Source organism: Neopsephotus bourkii, unplaced genomic scaffold (genome assembly GCF_033783945.1).
Source record: "Neopsephotus bourkii isolate Nb327-2 ecotype Australia unplaced genomic scaffold, CSIRO-AGI_Nbou_v1 NB_1624, whole genome shotgun sequence".
NCBI lineage: Eukaryota > Metazoa > Chordata > Aves > Psittaciformes > Psittacidae > Neopsephotus > Neopsephotus bourkii.
The window spans coordinates 6,236,623-6,259,685 of record NW_026902099.1 but is presented as its reverse complement, the minus strand read 5'-3'; the positions used below and the strand labels follow the sequence as shown (position 1 = coordinate 6,259,685).

General features: G+C 42.4%; 1 protein-coding gene across 1 annotated transcript; it reads right to left on the bottom strand.

The window, feature by feature from the left end:
• Positions 1 to 8,267: 8,267 nt before the first annotated feature.
• Positions 8,268 to 21,762, bottom strand: GPR37 (G protein-coupled receptor 37). The gene is made up of 2 exons (XM_061372958.1): positions 20,960 to 21,762; positions 8,268 to 9,571 (listed from the first exon to the last, which is right to left on the bottom strand). The coding sequence occupies exons 1-2, from the start codon at positions 21,629 to 21,631 to the stop codon at positions 8,753 to 8,755; spliced, it is 1,491 nt and encodes a 496-aa protein (XP_061228942.1). The 5' UTR covers positions 21,632 to 21,762; the 3' UTR covers positions 8,268 to 8,752.
• Positions 21,763 to 23,063: the final 1,301 nt, after the last annotated feature.

Sequence of the window (23,063 nt, the reverse complement as noted above, 5' to 3'; positions counted from 1 at the left end):
GAAAAGTTACTGTTGAACTTCATCTGAAAAATAAACATTGGAAGTAGAAAAAAAAATCTTCTGTGTACGCAGAAAGTGGTTGAAGAAAAATAATAGTACTGTCTTTAGCTGATAGCTTTAAAGTTAGAAGCAATAGTTTTCCTAAATGACAATGATATGCTGTCCTGAGATCACACATGAGGCACGTGCTAAATGGAGCAACATGTACAAGGCTTTTAAAATGCATTTGTAAGAATGGGACTATGTGGGAGGAGGAGAAAACATTAACCGAGTTTCAGCTGTGGAAGGAACTGATGGTAATTATCTTGCAGTCATCAAAACTCATATGTAAATACTCAGCAATGAGCTTATGGATCCTCAGCTTAGAACACTGCTCAGCTTCAGAAACTGAGTGCGAGAGAGATCCAATCTTGTGTTCAGTTACTCCACTGTAACCTGAGCCAAGTCCATTTAAATAGCTAGATTTATTTGAGTATGTACTATTAAAATCCTGAAATGTTTGTTGAGGTTGTAGGGTTGCTGTTTTCTTGATGAGTATAATAAGCACTAGAAGCAAATGGAAGTGCAGGAGTCTCTGTCTTGACTGGAAACTTGGGTCTGCTTCTGGTATCCAAAACCGAACAAGAACTTCTGCACTACAGTAACTGGGTGAAATTGTGGGGCCTCATTATGCAAGAGTTAGCCTCATTTATCGCCTTACTGTCCTTAGACTTTTATGTCACTGAATATTTAGCATTAATGTAAAGCAAGAGGCATTTCTTTTTCCTGTATAACATACATTAAATTAGTATATGAGTTCAAACATTACCTCAAATTAATCTTTCTTCTTCATTTGAATAAAGATGCTTTCTCCAGAGGCAAACATAAATCTTACTGCAAAATGTCCTTCCTGTGCTAGTGATTGTTAGGAACGTGTCAGGATGGAATTAGTTTTCCCCATAAAGAATCACATCTTTAATACTTTTAGATTGACACTAATATTTGGTTTAGATGCCAGAATCAACAGAATAGTTTTTCCCCTCTGGCAGGGCCAAAATTCTGACAGTTTGCCATTAGCTTGGGGGTAGAGCAGGTCAGGTATGCTCTGATAAAACAGACTTTGGTGGTTCAAATTGTACTCTGCTGAGCACAGCATATTTCATTGAAAATACCTCCTATTTTAATTTTCATTGTATTTGAGATTAGTTCCAAGGGACACTCACCCGTGTTTTTGACAGGTCCATCCCAAGGCAGGCTTTTGCAGCCAGCTGCTGAACAGGACCAGAGAAGCTTATTTTACTAGCCTCCAAGTTCTGACAGCTTATGGTTTAGTGTCAGGCTGCTTTATTTTTTGGCTTTCATAGAGAGTTATTTTCAGTTAAGACCCAAACCACATAAGCACATGGTAATGTAATGAGCTGGAAGTGCTCATTGGCTTCTTTAACTCACCTTTTACTCACTGAACCGAAGCTCTAATTAAACAAGGGTCACTGTGAGGTGTATAGAGGACAGCACAAACAGTTAAAATTCTCCAAGTGACAAGAAAAACAGAGATGGAAAATAAAATGAAAGAAGATGACAAAGGGAAAGAAAACAATCAGAAAGGAAGAATAAGAAATTTTTTAAAATGTTAAGCAGTAATATTGTGATTGACAGTAAAACAAATATTACTCTATAATTGGAGAGGGATGCATTGAAAGCAGAAAGAGGCAGCTTTTGGGTGTGCTTTCACTCGGCTGACTACCTTCTGGCAGATTTGATGTAAACCCACAATTTTGCATTCCTTTATATGATTTGCAGTGTTCAAATCTCTGTAGTTGCTTCTGAGTGTAGTTGCTAGGCATGGACATGTTTGCAAATTCTGATTTATGCTGCAGTGGTACTCCAGGAGGAAGAAGGTATCCAAGGCTAAGTCCTCAAACCACAAACAGTTAATCATGACTTTATTTCTCTCCTTCTATTTACCAAAAAAAAACGTTAAAAAAGTCAAGCCCTGCAGGCGGTGGAACCTTCAGGATCTGAACACATACAGTGCTGCCTTGTGCAGGACAAGGACAGCCTGAAACTGGCACTGAGAAGGCACAAACTGCCCCTATTCATCCGAAACCAGGCTCTGCTAGAGTAAATGCTAACATTGTTAATTAACCATTTCAACCCCAAGTGGAGACCTTATCAGAAAAAGCAGGCTAGCCTGCATATTCTCCATGCTCTGTTTATCAGAATGGACTTAACCACTCATGGCCCACTTTGGGAAAAAAGAGTCAAGTATTTTTTCTGCTGTGTCAGGCCTCTGTTACCAGGGTACTGGCTCCAAACCCAGCAGCAGGGTGGAGGTCTGTACTAACAGTCAAGGGCTCAGTGTACTGCTTAATCTGCTTTAACCCTTGGAAGCTAAGAAACAATTACAGAATTCTATCACAAAAGGTAGAAATCAAGCTAATCCACACCTGAGATTTTCTTCCTTTTATCCTCCTCTACAGTCAAAAGCCAAAGGCAACACTACCTCCATGTGAAACAAGGATGTCTGAAGGAGGGATTAATAGTTAAGAGATTGGCTACCCCTTAAAGCTTTTTTAAAACAGTGCTATGCAGACCTCTCAAAACTAGCTCCAGCATTTGACAGACTTGTCACCAAACTGTCATCAACTACCAGGAGGATGAATGCAGGTGCAATGCATTGCCTATGAGAAATTCCTGTCCTTTCAACTTGCAGATGCAGCTTCAAAGAGGGGCATCCATACACAGGCATACCTTATACCATATATAGCTCAACAACTGATGTTAATCCCCATCTTAATCATACAAGCCTTAATCTAAACTCACAACTGGTATCTGTTAAATGAAGTCCTGAATCCAGTTTACTCAGAGAGCACAAAGGCATCTAACAATCTGCAAGAGGCTCTTTTACAGATGAAAATAGAGATGCAGTAGAGAATCACCATATGAAATACAGGCACCTGTGCCAGCATTATCTGATGTAGGAACCTCCTGTATTTTGGCAAGGGGTCAGTGTTGTTGTCTGCTGCCAGAGCTTCGTGGTTTGCATCTAGGTAAGCCAGTTTTAAGTCAGAAATTCACGGCTATAGTGCTGAGACTCTGGGCACAGGTCTCATACAGATTGATGAGATTTCTTCTTAGTTCTGCCAGCTTAGAGAAAGAAAGACTGCAGGTTCCATGCTGGTAAATACTTTCCACAGGGAGAAGGATTGTTCACCTTCAAGTTTTCCAGTGGATAGGTTGTGCAAAATGAATGAGACTTACTTACAAACTCAGTTTAAAAGAATTGATCATCAGAAATACAAAAGACAATTTTCATTTGCTCAGGGGACAGTTAGTAAATGGAATAAGACATTGAAAGGGCTGATAAGAACAACCAGCAGAAATTGTTTAAAAATAGAGAAAGAATTTAGAAGAAAAAATTTGAAGCATAACTGCTGCCTACAGTTACAGATGGGATACTTTCTTAAGCTTTTGTATTCCCCATACAACACTAAAAATGCTAAATAGATTTTTCTTCTAGCACACATATATTTTAAATCAAACTGGAAACACATCTTAGGGAAGAATTTAGTTCTCTGGTATAATAGCTAACAGGCTAAAATGTATTTCTACACTTAAATAGTTGTATTGTGCTCAGAGAGGATTATCACATGCATATCCAGCTGCTATTAGGTCATCTTATTTGAGAGTGTGTGTATTCGGGAGCCCCTTGTGACAGTTATGAAATTCAAAACCAAGCTATTGTTGAACTTTTGCATCTCCCACCTCTTTAAAACTATTAAGCTGGCAAGACTATAATTATTTAAATATATATATATAGATATAGTTATCACTTTACATTACCATTCCAGCCCTCAAATCATATTCAGATCTAATCTCTTCAATGTCAAGTTAGTCATGACCATGTCTCTAATGTGCTTTTGGCTCCTTTTCTCAAAGAACACTGGACTATATTCAGAGTGGACATAAAGGAAGACATTTGATGCAAGTTAGAAATGGATTTTCTCTAACTAAACAAAAAAGTGTGTGTGGTATTTTTTTATATATATTGTTTTGGAAAAAACCCCCAGCAACAAACACAACTTCGTAATCACACAAGAATAAAGGCTAAAAAATCCCCAAAACCCAGAAAACCAAAATAAAAGCTTTCCCTGTGGCTGTAAGTTAATAATGCTGCCGCTAGCACTTTTATTAAATGCCCTAAAATGACAGTTCTGTAACTCTGACAGGCCAGATTACTAGTAGAAGAAAAATCACGCAAACATTTTAGTCAGGATAGTAATATATCCTGCTTCTCAGTAATATCGTCTACTTTTCAGTAATAAGAAGTTGTGATGCAGAACTAAAGCTACAGTGCACAAGGACAGAAACCTTTGGCGTCGCCCTTGAAAGCTTCAGGCATATGGATCCTGGCCCTCCAGGTAACATGACATAGGGAATGTGTCAACAGTATGAGACACTGCACTGACTCTTAGTGTTGTCACGGACACATTGAAAATGCCAGGGAGTCTTTGTCCCAACTTACACTGCCTGAAAATTAAAAACTGAACCTCCCAAATTGTATTACAGGGAAAGCAAGTAGCCTGGATTTCAGGGGTTAAATGCAGTACATGGTTAAATGCAGCTCTCCTCTCAGTTGTTTGATGAACAGAGTGTTGCAGAGATGCCTGAGTGTCCTGGTGCCTCTCAGTCCTTTTTCATTGTTTCTTATTCACTACAAAACATACCCAGCTTTTGAAAATCTGACATTTGCTAAGCATAGGTGTTAAATGAGTCCATCAAATACAAAACAGTAGTGAAAAAAACAGTTTCTGAAACATGAGACAGTGCACGTAGGATACTATTAGGTTTAGTGATTCACATCATCTACTCACATTGGCTTTGACTGAGCTTTTAAGGGGAAAACAATGGTTGGAAAGAAGAAAAGGAAAAGAGCCATTATCAAAGAAAATTCCTGATACAATTCCTAATACGTTTCTCAGCGCTATGAAGAAAATGGACCTTACTTGCCTGAAAAATAGTAATTCTCGCAATGAAGACATATGAAGTCAGGACTGAGAGTTTCAATATTAACTCACATTTCATGGAATTTAGTTTGTCTCTAAATGCTATAAGCACAACGTGACAATCTCATCATGTAGCTTACCATCATACAATTTCTTATGAGGAGATGCAGGACAACATGCCTGAAAACCTCTACAGTCTTTAAAAGCCATCTCCAGAGCTGCTGGAGCAGCAACTGTGGAAGTTTACACATCTGGGTCCCAAAGACAGAACAGGAGCTGAGCAAGTCACTGAGGTCATTTAAGGGCAGGAGTTACTCAAGTTTGGATACAGGAATTTTATCTTGGAAAGGGTAAAATAAGAGATTTCTTCTAACTGAGCAATATTTTTCAGTAATTTACCATCTGGACTTTGGCCTCCACAAAGATCGTGGCTATGAAGCCTAACCTCATTGGAGAAACTGGAACCCACACTAGAGTTTTATGTGTTTTAACTTCTTAATGAGACCTGGGCTGTCATGATAAGTGTTAATGTATCAAAGGCTCACATACCTGAGAGGTATAAGTCTTTCCTGCCTCACAGTTTTCAGTTCCACCACTCTTACATTGATCGCCATGTTCTACATGTTTCTCTATTTTACATAAAGGAATTAAATCTTTGCCATAAACATTTCCAAATCCTCATTCATCAGTCTATTAAATGCCATCTTGTTACAAAACAAATGTCTTACAGAAACGCATTCTAAACAGACAGAATTGCTTTTAAGAGTATTAAAGAAAATAAGAAAAGCAAACACCAGGAAAATTTCAAGAGTTCAGAGGATCAGTACCAAAAATAGGAAAAGCAATGCAGTACTCTATATTTAACTCTATATTCGTCAAAACACACCTGCATCAGGATGGCTGCACAGTGCTAATGTGGGATTAGTTTAACCAATTTAGAGAACAAATTAGAATAAAGGTTGTCTCACATGTCCAATTGCTATGGAGGTCCAAGGCAGTGGGAAGAACTAGCTGTGAAAAATGCTCTTTCAGCAGCAGAAAAAGCAAAGTTACACTGGGTACAAAGAAGCCACACTGAATACAAAGCTGGAGAAGGTTGCACCACCAAACAGGAGGATACATTTCCAAACACAGCATTATTGATCTTCAAAGTCTACCTTCTACAATGACTTAATTCTCCTTTTTGCTATTTGATTTATTATTTTTTTTTTACCCCCATATCCATATTGTGGAAATATTTCAATGGAGAAGCAAACTGCTCTGGGACACAGCAGTTAACCTGGGAAAGAGCAGCAGTCTTTAGCAGAGTTTACACATACCCAGTATAGACTGGAAAGCTGGAAGCACCTAACATCCCAGGCAGTGATCATGTAATTTCTCTATTTTCTTTCTTTATATACATATATATAGATAAAAGCTTTAACATAAAGAACTGTTTCTTCCTATTTTGCTATTCTTTTCCCAGCTCCTTGAGCCACTGCTCATGCTGTGACTGAAAAAGCACCTGAGAGAAACAATTCAGCAAGGAACAAAAGGAGAGGTTTTATTCCCATTCTTTATAAATATTTGTACATAAAAAAAAAAACAAAAGTACAAATCAAAATGCAGAGATGGGAATAAATATTTGAGGAGACACAGGTGCCACAGTGAGAAAGGAGATTTTGATTTTATCTTTTCTCTTCAACCCCTTTCACAGTTTATTAAATGTAATCAAATATGAAGTCGATGAGGGGTTTATAAAGAAGGAACAGTTCCCCCATCTTCAGAAGTGACTAACCATGTTACAAAAGGATGTAAAAAAACTCAGGTAATTTAACAAGTCTTAAACAGAAACAACTATTTAAATTTAGGCCTGTGCTTAAAGCAGATTGCTTTGATAGGGCCCAGTGTCTGATTCAAAAGTCAGAAAAAAAACTCAAGCGCATATATGTTTGGATTCATATTCAGATTAGTTCATTTCAACTGCTTTTCACTTGAAATTGCTATATGTGAAAATGGTGAAGAAAAAGAATTACCGCTTGCCCAAGTAGATACAAAGATTAAACATATTAAGTCCAGAATCTACAAATAATAATTAAAAAATACTCCTTTCCAGAAGTTACAGCAAATTCTTTCACATATTTAGAGGCAGGTATCAGGATGCAAGACTACATCCGTTATGATCACTGTTAATGTCAAAGGACAAATGCATGTGATTTTACTTGTGCCCATACTATTGCAATTTTATTATTTATTTAATCATATTAAAATATAAGCTAATTATAACAAAATCAATTCCTTAGCATGTGCCCACACTTTAGCGTGGTGCCCAGTATAAATATAAGCCAGCTTTCCTGCCAAGAACAGCCTGTCTACTTCAGCCAAGAAGAGAAGCAAATAAGCTCTGCTGGTACAGATAGGCACTTTCCAGTCTCCAGCCCAGCTTGCCTATAACTTTAGACTTCGCTGTATCACACTGTTGCTGGCAGCGTTGACATATCCTCATTTTAATAACCCTGTGGACAGCAAGAAGCCATCCACAAAACACACCGTAGTTCTCAAAACCAGCTTCAGAGCTGTGAGCTGCTCATGAATAGCAGCCTCTGTGAGAGCAACGTGATTTATAATCGGTATACAGAGCCCCTGTGATTAATATTCATGCTACGTCCCAGAATAAATAGGAGATGCCAGTCTGATCCAAAGCCTTCTGAAATTGATGGAAGCCTTTCCATTGACTGCAGTGGCTCTGGGTCAACCCCCAAGTGTCCAAGTTTGTTTATACCTTTTAAAAAAGAAGGAATTCACTCTCCACATGTTTCAGTCCCTCACATTTATTGTCAGCAAACCTCTGGCAAAAGAATGCTCTCTGCAACAGGACTCTTACTGAAGGAGCTATACATACAGAGGCTGAGGACATAATCTCAATGTTAAACCAATAATAAATTGGAAAGAAACTTGATTTTGAAACCACACAAGACAAAACTGAAGTGAGAAAGTAATCCTTCTTTGTAAGAAGTACAAAACAGCTCAGGTTTTGTATACCTGCAGGTTAAGAAGGAAATTTTCAATGAGGCACATTGAACCTTCGTAATATACATTTAAAAATTTCACTCATGTAAATCCAATTCCATTATAACCATCTTCCTTAAACACTGCAATTATAGCTTCCAAGGGTAAGCACACAAATAGTAAATTAAATATGGCCATTTAGATTACTGTATGCAAAGCAAAGAATTTTTTTACTTTTAAAAAGAATTATTACTACTTATGGGTGTCCTTATTAAATGCAGATTGACAGTGAAGTTAAAGAATAAAACCTCATTTATTTTTATGCTACTTTATGAATTCTCTGAAGTCCAAGTCCTCTCACAATAGTGTACAGTAATTGGGTTAAAACTACCTTCAAATAATTTCCACCACATCTTTTACATAAAACATCTTGCAAACCCCACAATGTCTATATAATCATTTTACAGTGATTATAAAAAAAAATACTATGGAATTAAATAAAAGCGGATTGATATGGATTCTCCTTCCCAGACAATAAAATCCTAGCACCATACAAAATATCATGATTTAAAACTGAGTGCTGGCTCCCCTTCTCTCTTACTTTCATTTTAATAACAAAACAAATTATTTTCGAAGCATGACTGTTAATAAGCATATTGGTTTCCAGAGCAGTTTTCAATAATCATTTTGCTTCAATAAGAAAAATATGAGGTAAAAAAAAAAAAAGGAACAAAAAGAAGAAAACAAAAAAAGATACAGCAAATAGGTTCTAGGGTCAACTAACAGTGAGTCCCCACAGAGGCAAAAGTGGACATTTCACGACGGATGGTACTGAAAGGGGAGAGCTCCAGTTCTGTGGTGTACTCATTGTCATTGTCATCACTTGTCACTGTTGAAGACTTCTGGATGCATTCATCGCAGCAGCAACAGCAACACTCCATAAAGGCCCTGCTGAAAGGTTTACAGAGGCAGAAAAGGAGAACTGGGGTAACACAGGACTTAAAGAACAAAAGGAACTGACTAATGAGATGGAGGAGGTCCATAGTCTGCCGAGAGACCCCTGTGGACATGTAGGCAGTCACAATGTTGCAAATGTTTTCAGGAATGATGCAAAACCCATATAAAATGGTCAAAGCCACCACTGTGCAGTTCATCTGACTTTCCAGCTGAATTTGTCGCTTGTTCCCCCTTGTGCTAGCCTTTTCCGCCCTCCTGATTTTCCTCGCGGTTACCAGGGAGCAGGTAATAGTGAAAAGAGTAGGCAAACAAAAATAGCAGCCGAAGTACCACCAGAGTCTTGCTCCGTCATAAGTGAGAGCAAGCACATAGATGGTGTCAGGCAGCGCGGTGGATATCTTGACCACACAGCGCTCCCCGGGTAGGCTGCCGCTGTACTCAGGGTCCTCCTTGGCCAGCTGGCGCAGCACCACCTCCGGCAGCGCCAGCAGCAGCGCACCCACCCAGATGACTGCCAGCTTGGCTGTTGTGGACGTGCAGTTTTCGATCATCTCATAATACATCTGCACGTTGGTGGCAGCACGGAATCGGTCGATGCAGAGGGCACACAGCGTGAAGGTGGTGACTCCCAGAGAGGCTACCTGGGAAGGAGAAAAGGGGATGCAAGTTAATACAGATGCTGTCATAGAATGGCTTGGGTTAGAAGGGACCTTAAAAATTACCTAGTTCTAACGCCCTGCCATGGGGAGGGCCACCTTCCACTAGATAAGATTGCTCAAAGCCCTCTACAGCCTGGTCTTGTCTGGGAAAAATAAACAAAATAATAAAAAAGGAAAAAAAGGAACAACAACAAAAAAAAAAAAGGACAGCTATAAGGATACAGTCCAATATTCAGTTGAGTGGGAAAACATCCTTCATCTCCTTCAAAAGACCCCTGGTCCCCTGTTGATGGCACTCATCTTAGAGATGTAAGATGAAGGCCTGAACTCACTCAGGCTGAAGAGGAAATTAATGTATTGTACATTGGGTGAAAGCTTTTACCATTGAGCTGTTCTCTGGAAAAGGGGACTATGCTCTTTCATAGTCCAAGAGAGCTCAATTTGTACTCTGAAACACTAATCAAGTTTAGCCCCTTGACTGACAGAGGCAAAAGAAAACCTAGTTTAGGGGCATCAGTGTAGTACACAGTTAAGCACCATGGTGCCAAGCACCATCAAAAGAAGCATCATGGATGGAACTTACATTCCAGTGTTTGCTGAACTATCCAGCATGAACCCCGAAAGAATACACCCTTCTGGTTTTCTGCCTGCACATATTTATTTCAGCTTGGTGACACCCTCTCCCGGAGGCCCATGCAAGAATCTGTGCAACACCAAGAGAAAAAAAACCTGAGGAACTCACCAGTACGGAAAACTAAACCCCCTGTTCCCCCCATTTTTCTAAGGGGTGTTTTTCAGAAAGATCAGTTCCACCACAGGGGTTGGAATTTAAGCCAAAAGGGGAGAGATGGGAGAGTTTTCCTTCAGCAGAAGTACGGACTTAGGCTCCCATCACACGCTCATCAAGCATGCAGGGGATCATAACACTGAAATCTGACATATCTACAAAATTTAGGAACCCTGTGGATTAGGCATCTTCTGAATGGAGTAGGATCCAACAGCTGTTTTTGTGGACTGAGGCTCTTAAGTGAAATTCTGATGGGATGTAGGTACATAAAGTCATCCCGTACTGTGAATTCAGAGAGACTGTATCCAAAATCTTCAGACTTTCAGAGGCTGTGCAAAACCAACCTTCACTATAATACTTAGGCCTTGAAATCTATCTTCAACATTTCCTTTAGAAAAAAATCACAGGAAAATCTAGGTTTAATTTCATAGAAAACATCCTATGAGACAATATACTGCAAGCCAGGAGAAACAGCAGAAGTTTTGTTGTTTAAATGGTAATGTTGTTTAAATGGATTGGACAGAGCTCTCAATTATATACTGTTCCGGAGCAAATACATAGCAATGCATATGTTCTCCAGCTTTAATAATAATCATTTAATGCATGAATAGAAATGTTGTACTGTCATGAAACATAGTTCCCTATCATTTGTCCTGTTTATAATTGAATTTCCTAAAAAGAAATTTGCAGGAAGACTACTTGCATTTTGGACTAATCTTATTTCCAATAAATTGAGCTTCAGTTAAAATTCAAAGCAGAACTCCCATTAACTTCAATTCAAGAAAGATTTGGTGCCTTGTTGCATTCTAATTCATTTATTTTCTTTTTGCATGCTTGTATTGTGCTGAAAATGTGTTGATGCAAAAGAAAATAAACTTAAATAATACTCCTAATAAATGTAAAGAATGCTTACTTTTATCATGAATAAAACATGTATGTGCAATTAACTGGGAAATCTAGGGTAATATTAGGCAACTCGCTATAATTTGGCTTACCCAAATTTGATGTGCAATGATGTATTAAAAAATTGTATAGTAAATTAAAAAAAAATACAATACTTTCCTATTTCCACCATAATTTGAAGCATTCCTATTCACACATCTCATGTAAAAAGTTCTGCAATTATGCACAATTATATAAATGTATCATTAATTTCAGCCTTCAATATTTAATGGCCATATTAGACTGCTAAAATTGAATACCACTGAAAAATATTAGGCTCTTGGGATTAGAACTGTCAAACATTGGCTTAGCTGAAGAATTCTTTGAAGCAGCTTCCTAAAAGATGGAATGAGTAAAATGCAATCTCAAACTAATTAGCTTGCAGGAATATTTAATGATGACAAAGCAGTACGGTAAACATTTTTAATAGACAAACCTATTCATTTAGGAACTTACACTGTCTGACAAGATTCGAAGAAAGCTTGGTAAATATAGCAAAAAAAAAAAAACCATTAAAGAAAAATTACAGTTACAGGGAACTCTTAATGAAGTGATAAACTTAGCTAATGAAGATCATTTTCGTGGATCGCTGCTGAGTCAGAGTTTTAAATTAAAGACTATTGACTTCATTGCAAAACAATGACAGCAGTGACAGCAACACCTTTAGCCACAACATCCAACATGAATAACAAAAGCATCAGCTCTCTACAACTGTGGGAGACAGGGAAGTAACCGAGATTCAGGAATGAACAGGGACTGAAATAAAAGCCAGCAGAACAGATGAAAATTTGAGGTTTTTCTCTCTCAGCTCTCATGTGTCTCTCTCCCACCCTCAACGCACATGCTTTTGTTGCTTTAGCATTTCATTGCAAACAGGCTGCTACACAGTGGCTAAGACATTAAAACTCTGCAGCTGTTAAGGCTGGACTAATGAAAGAAGACATGTCTACTATGAACAAACATAACCTACGGGGTTCCTGTCACTTTAATTGACCAACAACGTGGAGGTTTAAGACAGTGAAATAGAGCAAGAAGAAATAACTAAGAACAGTGTAACTGGGCTTTGAAAACTCTCCTGTGGATTTACTGATGAAACAAGCTAAACAAAGATAGTGTTTCTCTGGAACAGGCAAAGATTTCCTGTTTTCTGTAGATTAAGGGAGTTAGTGATGCTATGGAAAAGCTTGCAAAAAAACAAACAAATACTCCCACGCAGATGAACAGGGATTCACTCCAGCTGACTTGCTTAAAGGCAGTATATGTAAGGATATATACCGCATTAAAGGCAGCATATTTAAGAGTCTGATTACTTACTCCACTCTGTGGACTATGAGTAATAGGCAGCAAAATCAACGCGTGCTACTCACAGCCTGTGTGGACGAGAACCAAGACATGCATTCTGCATGTTCGCACAATTTCAGTTTAGGGGTGTTTCCTCATACCAGTCATGCTAATAATTAGGCTTAAGCTGAAAACATGGAAGAAGCCAGAAAAGTTTCCTTTTTAATCTGCTACACTGCCCTGAAATAACCACAGAATGAAGGTAATTCATTTGATGAGGAGCAGGTAAAGAACAAATTAACAAATCCTGAAGTGGTATGAAGCTGAGTGGAGTTTAATGGTGCTCTTCTTGTTGTAACAGCTGAGTTTCTGATATGCTGATATGCTGTTGCAGTCTGAATTCCAACAACCTGGCAGGAAATGAGGCAAGGCAAGGGCAAGTTAGGCTCAGCAGTTTTTGATCATCACTTAGTTGTCTGATTTATTTCCGTACAGTCCCTATGAAGATTCTACTTCAGACTCTATAGACATTCAAGATGATGCCAGTTCACATCTTTCCCTTACTAGATGATATCAGGAAAGTCCCCAAGTTTCTAACTGAATGATCACCAATCTGCTTTGAGGAGGTGGTGGAGTAACCCTTGCTCTGAGGAGATACCCACACTATCTGGGCAGAGAAGGGCTGTTGAAAGGATTACCAGCTATAGCACATACACACAAAAGATGATATTATAGTTACAAGAGACTATCTTGATACTGTTGCTCCTTTAAAAGCATTGATGGGGATGTTGTAGGCACTGTCATGCTCCTTCTAGACACTGCATAAGCCTTTGGTCATTAGCGTAGCAGCTGTTAGTCAACTGTGTCAAAACTCATTTGGGGAACTGAGGCCAGAGAGAACAGTAAAATCATGAAATGCTCAGCTTAATTGCATCAGTTCTCTCTGTCCAGCCAACATACCCAATTCCCCTTTCACAAACGCCAACAATTACTGAAATGTTCCCAGGCCTTCCCTGACCTGTCCTACTTCTCGCTGTGGTCCCACAGCTCTTGGCCCTGGCTTCCAGGAGCAGAGCCTCTGGCTGATGAGGGAAGTTGTGCTGATGCGGGATGGTGAGCAACACCAGTGGAAATAAGACTCTGAATTTTGTCTAATATTTGCTTGACAAGACAAAGGTAATGCAAACAAAACCGGAAACAAGATCAGAAAAAATGACTTGGGTGAAAAGGTTGAGGAAGAGCAAATTCTGTGAGTGAATAAAAAGAGGTTGGGTTACTCAATTCAGTAAGGTGAAGACCAAGAAGTGATATTACTACTATCTACAAGGAAGTCTACCTTGAGATATAAAATTGCTTAAGCCAAAGGACAGTGAATATAACAGAATGGGAATCAACCAGCCATGAACAACTCAAAGCTGGAAATGAGACGGACCATTAATCATCTCAGGCATCACGCTCTTGAGCACACCTTCTGATGGAGAAGTGAGGGGAAACAACATAGACTGTGTTTATACGGAACACGATAAAATAAGAGTTATAAGAAATGGCTGCTTCTACCAGCTGAAGTTAGATTTTCTAAAACAGAATATTTTTTATGTTGCTTACAGTTTCTCAAACTACACAGCACTCTGCCTTCCTTTGCTACGAGCAGGATGGTTATTCACAAAATTTTCCCATTGTAACAGAAAAGCTGAACTACAAAAAAAGTTGATGGCTACTAGCTCTAAGCTCTCAGTGACACCCTATAGAATCATAGAATAGTTAGGGTTGTAAAGGACCTTAAGATCACCTAGTTCCAAACCCCCTGCCATGGGCAGGCACACCTCACACTAAACCATGCCACCCAAGGCTCTCTCCAACCTGGCCTTGAATACCGCCAGGGATGGAGCATTCACAACTTCCCTGGGCAACCCATTCCAGTGCCTCACCACCCTTACGGTAAATAACTTCTTCCTTATATCCAATCTAAACTTCCTGTGTTTAAGTTTTAACTCATTACCCCTTGTCCTATCACTACAGTCCCTAATGAATAGCCCATCCCCAGCATCCCTATAGTTCCCCTTCAGATACTGTAGACTGTTTATATTCATTACTATTGTATAAACGACTATTTTTTTTCCACCAAGCCATTATAGTCTACCATCTTGTTACAGTTGTTCTATACCCACATTCATAGATTTAGAGTCTGTTAATGCAACATATCATGGTGGCTCTTGCAGACTTATCAATTTTGCTTAAGATAAAGTTAGTACAGCCTTCAGTTTTTGTGCTACCCTACACTTGCAGTACAGCATCCAGCAGTAAGATTGGACTACCACAAAATATGAGGTCTACCCACTGCAAAAAAAAAAAAAAAAAATTCAATTGTTTATCTAGATTTGTTTTCTGTTCTTTCAATTAAGAGCCTCCAAACCCAAGAAAAATGGTCATTAGTATAAAAGAACAAAAATAAATAAATATCTCTACTTTTCTTAAACAAAGTGCTATTAAACATTAATGTGTTTATGCTTCAGAATAGGTAAGGTTCACTCAGTTAAAACACTCCTTGAAACAACCCAGTTGTGGCAGAAGTAATTCCGTAGCTGACGAGTACAGGAGCCAGGGCATGTCTCTGACATTAGCAATTAGCTTAAGCATCCTGGATGAAAATCTACATCACCTTAATTATCTAGAAGACAAGATGGTAGTTCTTGAAATTACTACAGAGATTACCTACACCTGTGGAAAAATGGGTACAATATGGTTGTTTCCATACATGCACACTATTAACACTCAAATCAGTGTTTCTTACTCTTATGTATATCTCAAGAGTGACAGTGTTCAGAATCAGAATCCACTTCCAAGAGCTGCCTTTGAATTTTGTTGGAAGTGAAAGCCAACAAGATCATCAGGACACTGGAAACACTCATTACTACACCATATTCTTATCCAGAGTGTTGGAAAACTCACAAAACACAAGAGGATTTAATTTTGGCTCATTTTACTGTTTATAATCTACCTTGTTATCACGTAAGCAAATTTAATTTACTTTTTTTTTTTTTTATAAATAAATAAATGAGTCCCATTTTCCACTGAGTATCAAATTCCCATCAAGCTACACAAGGGACTCCTGCACTAATTATTAACAACATGGAACTACGTCTAAAAATCCGCCTCTTTCTCCTTTGCAAGAAAAATCCTGTCATATGGAGAAATGACATCCCAGTGCTCAGAGCAGAGTCAATGGTGCCGGGATAGCAGATGTTGCTTTTTCCTCCCCACATATGTAGCTGAAATATTACTGACCCAATTTTAAACCTAGTCTGACACAAATTCAGTTCCATACTTAAATGCCACATGCAAAGTTTAAACCAAAATCAAATTTTTATGGACAACTTATAAGTCCCTAAGATCTGGGTTTGGACAGGAAAAGAAGATTGATAGAAGCACCAACATGGCAGCAACTGTCACCAAGCCATTAATACCTAAGGGACAGAGGTATATTAACACTCATGTTTTAAATAATTATTTACTCCCCAATAAGTGCTGAAGATATTCTGCTTAGTAACAGACACATGCAGCCACTGCCCTACAAAACTCCCAGTATGAAGCTTTGAAGCTGCCTACCCCTCTAAGGATCTCATCTACAATCCAGAGGACTTACTGGAGGCTCAGGAGCCTAGCTCTGACTAAAGTCAAAGAAGAGACATAAAGAGGATACTGCACAACAAAAGACAGAAAAGATAGATAATATGCAGCTTTTATAAACTCCCATAAAAAATGTATTTGCTTCCCTAAAGTGAAACTTAAAATAAGGATCTCCTCTGACAGCTTTGGACCAGGCAGAGAATGGCTTCTCACTTGCCTCTACCAAGGAAAAAAGAGGAAAAAGCCGCCTCCTCTCAAATTGCCCTGGAGCTTCAGCTCCAGGAAAAGAGAGTAATTCGTATCCCAGGCCAAATCAATCCTTTTGCTTTCCACTAAGAATACTAATTGTGATGGCTTTCCTGAGCTGGAAGTTACCCACCAGAAAAAGAAGTGATGTCACAGGTTGATTGCCAGAAGTGCATGCAGAGACTGGGCATCAGATTTCAGAGGCTTTCAAGAGTCAGCTCCAGAGTCAAGCCAGTCCCTTATGCATGACAAGGTCCATATGAGGACACCACAAACTTTGTCTTTCTCTTCCTTGTGAGGGGTGTGAAAAAGGAAGATGCGCTCATATTTATTAGCACCAGTGCAGGGCTGAGTACCATCACTGGTCTTGAGAAATTTGTTGCTCTTTGCTGGACTATACAGAATGGTAAATCAGCCTCTGCAAACCCTCATTCTAAACCATTCACCAATTCTAAATTCTTACTCCACTACAAGTAGCTTGTCTCAATCTGCCAGCATAGAAAGTGATGCCTACTTTCATCGACCCCTCTCAAACTCATCAAGCTTCTAGTGTAACCTCTAAAAGCAGAATGCACACAACTCAAGCAAGATTCCTTTTAAAGCCCAAAAGACCGTTTCTAGTCCTAGTTGACACAACCCATTTGTCACCTTGAGCAAGCTGCTCTGGGTCTTGAACAACCTACTTAAACCTACTTAACCCCTTCACTACTAGCTTCTAGCATTGAAATAGAAAATAAAAATGCTACTTCACAGGACTGCTGTATTTAACAACTGTGAAAAACTACAGATTTTGTCTACATGTATACTTCTTTCTACTAAGGTGCAGCACAAATCTCTAAGCAGGGGAACTGAAACTATGTTGTTCTGTACTGTTGTGGTTTTTTTTTCTATTCCCCTTTATCCACCCCCCACTCTTTTATTGGAAAGATTGGATATGCTCAAACAAAAAGAAAAGGGTTCCACATTGGGAGGGCTTCTGGAACAGGAATTAGCCAAAGCCATTGTCTTCGTATTATCAATTACCCTATATCTCCTGAGTCTGAAAAACACTGAGCAAAGTGTACTGAAGACATCAACGCAGTATGCAAGTAAACCCATGCCTAAAACTAGGTGGCTCAACCACCTGCAAAAAAGTGGCAAACGGTTAAGGACTATTGAGCAGAGAATTGAAACTGCAAAGGAGAAGCACATCTCCACACATCCTTATGGGATGAGTAGCTGCCCCCGTTGTTCTAATTCCCTTCTCGCTCCCACTCAGTGCATTTAAAACTGCCCCTCCAAGACAGTGTCAACATCAGGGTCAAGTGAAGTCCCTGATGGACATAACTTCATCTACTTCTACTAACCATGTGTTTTCTTAGTTTCGTTCTCTACCAGTTTACCCTTATCATCTGAAGATCTCATGAGAAGCACAGAAAAATTAATTTACTCAGTTTCTTCCTCAGTCATGTGCACAGCATTCCTTATGCAAGCACAGGCATGGTATAGTTTTAAAATGCAGTTTGAAGTGGCCAAACTGTGATATAATACACAGCTGAAATGACTTCTTAATGTGCTTGGTCATAGCAGATCTTTACCAGGTATGGGAAAACTGCCCTTTGAATTAAGTACTGGGAAGACATTCTACTGCTGGAAGCTCAACATTTACCTATACGAATGTGCTTGAAGATATCATAAAACATTTTTCCCAGACCATATATGTATGTTTTATCACTGGCAACAGATGCTTTGTTGAAATTGGCATAAATTGGCCACATGAGGCTAAACTAAGAAAACTCAGGTTTCTCACTGAGATCACTTGAAACCTTTAAACACAGTACAAAACATTCTTGAGTAATGTTAAAATGCTGTGATCAGCGTATCACTTGCTCTGGATGATCAGACATCCTCTGTTCCCAGTTGTGAAAGTACAAACTGTAATGACAGAGTGCTCAGGCCAGTAATGGTCTTTGATGTTTAAAAGGGAGAGGGTTCTGGATCCACAACTCTGGGTTTGACACAGCTCCTTAGACACGGCGCAGGGAGAGGAGAAGTGGCATGCATAAAAAGAGATACAAAGCATGGAACAAAAAGACACTTAACAAAACACTGGGCTAACTTACAGAAAACACAGATAACAGCTTAAAATTTGTCCATATTCTGTCTCTATTCCACAAAAGTCTAGAAACCTCTCCTAAAGAGGTTAACTCTACAGCTTAACTCTCAAGGCACAAAGAGGACTTCATCCTCCTCCCACTGTGTGAAAAGGGGCTGATCCTGCCCAGGTGAGTTATAACAAGGGAGAAGACAGAGTTGCTCAGCTGCCAGGTGAGCGTGCTGCTGTGAACAATCCCTGACAGAGCACGGAGCAGTAGCTGCTTGCAGGGCAGATTTCCTTACATGTTCTGCAGCTGCATCGCTGCTGGTGGTGTCACTGTCACTGTGTAATGCCTGTGAGGTTAGAACATCACTAGGAATGTGATGATGAACCTTTGCTCTACCAGCCTTCGCCATCTCAGCAGGGTCAAATCCTAATTTGCAGGACCGTGCCCTTCTTTCCAAGCTCGAGGCAAGATGTGGAGGTTTGCAAACCAGCACTGGTGCTCAGTATCTGCCACTCATGGCTACAACTTAGAAGGGAAATCTGGCCTTTTACCTACTGCTCCTGGGGTGATGAATATACTTTACATACTTGAGTATTATATTTAATGACTACCGAATGAAAAATATACAACTCTGGGAGCAATACAGAACCCCCAAGGCTGCAACTTTTTAGACCTGTACCTTACATATAAATTAATTTCATTTCCTCAGGAACAAGTATAATTTTTCACTTTTACACCCCAGTAATAATTAACCCTAAGACCATGCCACTGGTCCATCATGACTGAATCGGTGCCAGTTCTTGAATGATGCTTCAACATTAAATATCTACAGAAAAAATAAGGTGTCATTGATGTATAAAGGGGGGGATAGCAGCAGCTGAATGTTTTTCAGATTACAGCTTTGGAAACTCCATTTCACCAAAACCACTTTCAGTTTGACAAAGCCTTTAGTGCCCAAAGCTGCACAGCATACGCAACTAATTCTGAAGAGCAGCATGGCCATGCACATAATATCAATTACTGATCTTTAGTTAGAATCAGCATCCAAAGAATTACTTTTATTCTGTATGTGAATGCGCCAAAACCACGTTGGGAAGTGTGAAGTGTCACTGTAGGGAAGTCCTCAGAAGGCTTAATCTACATTACCTACTTTAATTGAAATGGTTACACTGTAACTTGAAACAGTGTTACTTACTTTATTGGTTAAAACAGTAGCGAGGACTAAATTCAGAAATTTTAAAAGCTCCCAGTACTACGTGTTTCTCAACAAACACATACTTACTACTTCATGTCTTCTTAAAGGCAAATAGATAAAGTGGACTCTGAGTTTTTTCAAATGTAATGTTATATTACTGGCCTTGCATACATCTAAGCGTAGCACAGCTCCACCCTTTGATCGATACCACCAGTAATAAAGCACATCACGTATGAAAGAAGTAATGACAACTTAGTGGCTACACATCACACATCTTTCTAAACTCTAAAAAGTATCAGTGGACAGTTAATTACATATTACTGTGTACCAATGTGTTGTTGAAACTGATATTCTGTACTAATAATAAACTGGGGCTTGTTTTGGGGGGTGGATTTTGTTTGTTTTTTCCCCTTATATCTCATTCTTGGAACAGAAGAATCAACAGTTATTTCCTCAGCTTTCAGTTACTAAATAATATTGAACATAAGGTTTTGGGAATACAGCAGAGCCAGCCAGAATTACGGCCTACCACCCTGCAAATAAGGTGGACAACCTGAATGCTGCCGGCAGGACTCTGGCCAGCTGGCTGAGAGATTTCTCTGACAGAGCTTCTGAACAACTGCCAAGAAGCTGCCATTAAATCGTGCTGGGGTCTTTTTTTATTATTATTATTTAAAATAAGCTAAATAAATAACTGTAAGATTTGAACGTTTAAGTACAACTTAAGAGCATATACATCCTATTGCTGGTCCTGTCTACAAGTACCTTACAAGCTGTCCCCAGTCACGCCCTCCATCCGCTTTACTGACTCACTTCACCTTAGGGAAACAGAAGAAAAAAACCTAAAAAATCTTGAAAGCTCATTCTGAGAGGATTTTCGCCTTTCAGGATCACAAAGAGGAAGGAAAGTTTGGCAGAACTCGCGCGAGTGGAAGGCAGAGCCAGCCGCGCTCAGTCTGAGGTTATAGAAATCCCCCGGTGCTACGGACCTGTCGTGGCCACGGCCGCCTCCGGTCCAATCGGGGCGTCGGGGATGCCCGGGAAGCCCAGACCAAGCTCGTCTTGGACACTCCCAGGCTGGCAGCGATAAGGGGGGGGGCACCCACAGGCAGCGAAGGCCGGCGGAGAAGCGCCGGGGAGCAGTGCTCGTGGAGGGAAAGGTGCTCGGGGCCGCGTCCTCTAGAGCCATGCCCACCCACCACTATTACCTCGATGTACGGGACGATTTTGCAGGAGAAGTCTTCGAGGAGCCACTTCTTGGTGAGCTCCTGGAAGATGACCAGCGGCAGGCAGAAGAAGACGATGAGGAAGTCCCAGAAGGCCAGGTTGGCCAGCAGGGAGTTGGAGATGCTCCGCATGTAGTAGTTGTGGCAGACGATGCACATTACTGCCATGTTGCCCATGATGCCGATGCCGAAGATCACCACGGAGAGGCACATGACGGCGTAGGCGCCGTACGACTCCTCGGTTAGCGGGTAGAAGGGGTTGCGGAGACGGGTGCGGCGCCCCGTGGCGTTGCCGCGGCCCCCGGCGCTTCCCTCGCCCCCCGCCGAGGCGTTCAGGGGCAGCCAGCGGGGGCCGCCCGCCGCTCCCCTCCCTGCCGCCGCGTCGGCTCCGCGGTCGCTGCTCCGCGCCCGCCGCCGCCCGGCCCCCTCCGCCCCGCGGGGCGCGCCACTGCCGGCCGCCCCCGCTGCTCCGCCGGGCACGGGGACATCCGCGGCCGCCCGCCGGCCCGCAGAGAGGGGCGTCGGGGCTAGTGGCGAGTGGGCGCGCTGCGGAGACACGGGCAGCCCGACGGCCGCAGCGGGGGCCAGGGCGCAGGCAGCCCAGGCAGCCAGCACCTGGCAGAGCAGGGCGAGGGGAGCGCGGAGGGGCTGCATAGCCGCGAGGCGGGGCGCTCGTACGCTTCCCTTTAGAGCCGGTGGCCGCCCCGCTCGGCAGGGCTGGGAGCGGGAGCCATGCCCGCCCGGGTCCCGGGGACAGCCCGCCTCCCTGGGGCCGGGGCAGCCGCGACGCCGCTGCCGCCGGTGTCCGCCTCTGCAAGTGGCAGGCGCTGGAGCTGCTGTGATCGGAGCAGCGGGGAACCTCTTCTTGCCGCCTGCCGGGGCAGACCCGGAAAGTTGTGTCGCTGTCTCCGACGCGCCGAGTTAATGTAGCAAGTGCAGCGCCGGGAGGACCCCCCTCCGGCGCTCCGCCCTTTCCCGGGACCGCTGCCTCCTCGCCAGCAGCCGCACCGGCCTCGTGCTGCCTCTTTACATCCTGCCTCCGCTGCGGACAGTTGGTGGCTCTATTGGTGAGGAAAGGTCCCTTGTGGAAAACACCTCCCCTCCTCGGGTGATCGCAAACACTATTTCCTCCTCCCCTGCAACCTCAGCGAACACAGGTTGCTGCGCGCAGCTTAAGGTGTTTAAGAGCTTTGCGAAACTCTTGCCGGGGTTATCACCGCGCCGTCAGAGCGCCCGCACCGCGCCGGAGACCGATGACAACGGCCGGACCGGACCAGCAAAGTTGTTGTTGAGCGCCGGGCGGACGCAGCCGCATGACAGACCCCTCGGGGCTGTTCCTGCCTCCAGAGCCGTGCGGGATCCCGCAGGAGCGGGGCGGCAGGGGGTGGCGTGGGGCGGACTCTCCGCCTGCTCCCGCTCCCCGCGGCTCGGGCCCCGCTCAGCCCTGAGCGGTGCGGCTCAGCCCGGCCCCACCGCGGCTGCCGGGGGCGCGCCGGGGAGGCGGGCGAGAAGCGCTGCCGCACGTAGTGCGCAGGCGCCGCCCGGCGGCCCGGTGGGGGCGATGGGTCCGGTGCTGGGGCTGAGGCGCCTCCCGCACGGCGATGCGGGAGAGCTCAGCCGGCGCTCCGCGGCCGCCGCCAGCAGCCTGCCCGTGCGGGGATGCGCTGGCAGAACCCGCTGCTCCGCTGCCGGCGCCCTCGTAGAGCGGGGCCCGCAGTGCTCGGGCGTTTCTTCACCTTCAGGCGCTCTGCACGCTGCTGCCGGCGCCCCGGTCTCGGGGTCTGGCCCCCGGGACGGGGGAACCTCGCACCCCAGCAGGGACCGCTGGCGGTGGGAGCAGGGGGTGGGACGCGATGGGAGCAGCCTCTGAGCGCACCTCGCTGCGGTACAGAGAGCGTGGTCTGGGGAAAGGGACTCTCCCGTGTGAGAGCGCAGCGTGCAGCAAGCGGAGTGGTGCCCTTGAGGAGATGGGGGTCAGAACATCAGCCCTGCACTTGAACAGCGTGAGAAGTGCCTCCGCGAATTTTCGAGTGGAGAACATTCGTAGACCTGGAGAGACAGGTCTGCGTTTCTTTGCTGATTTTAA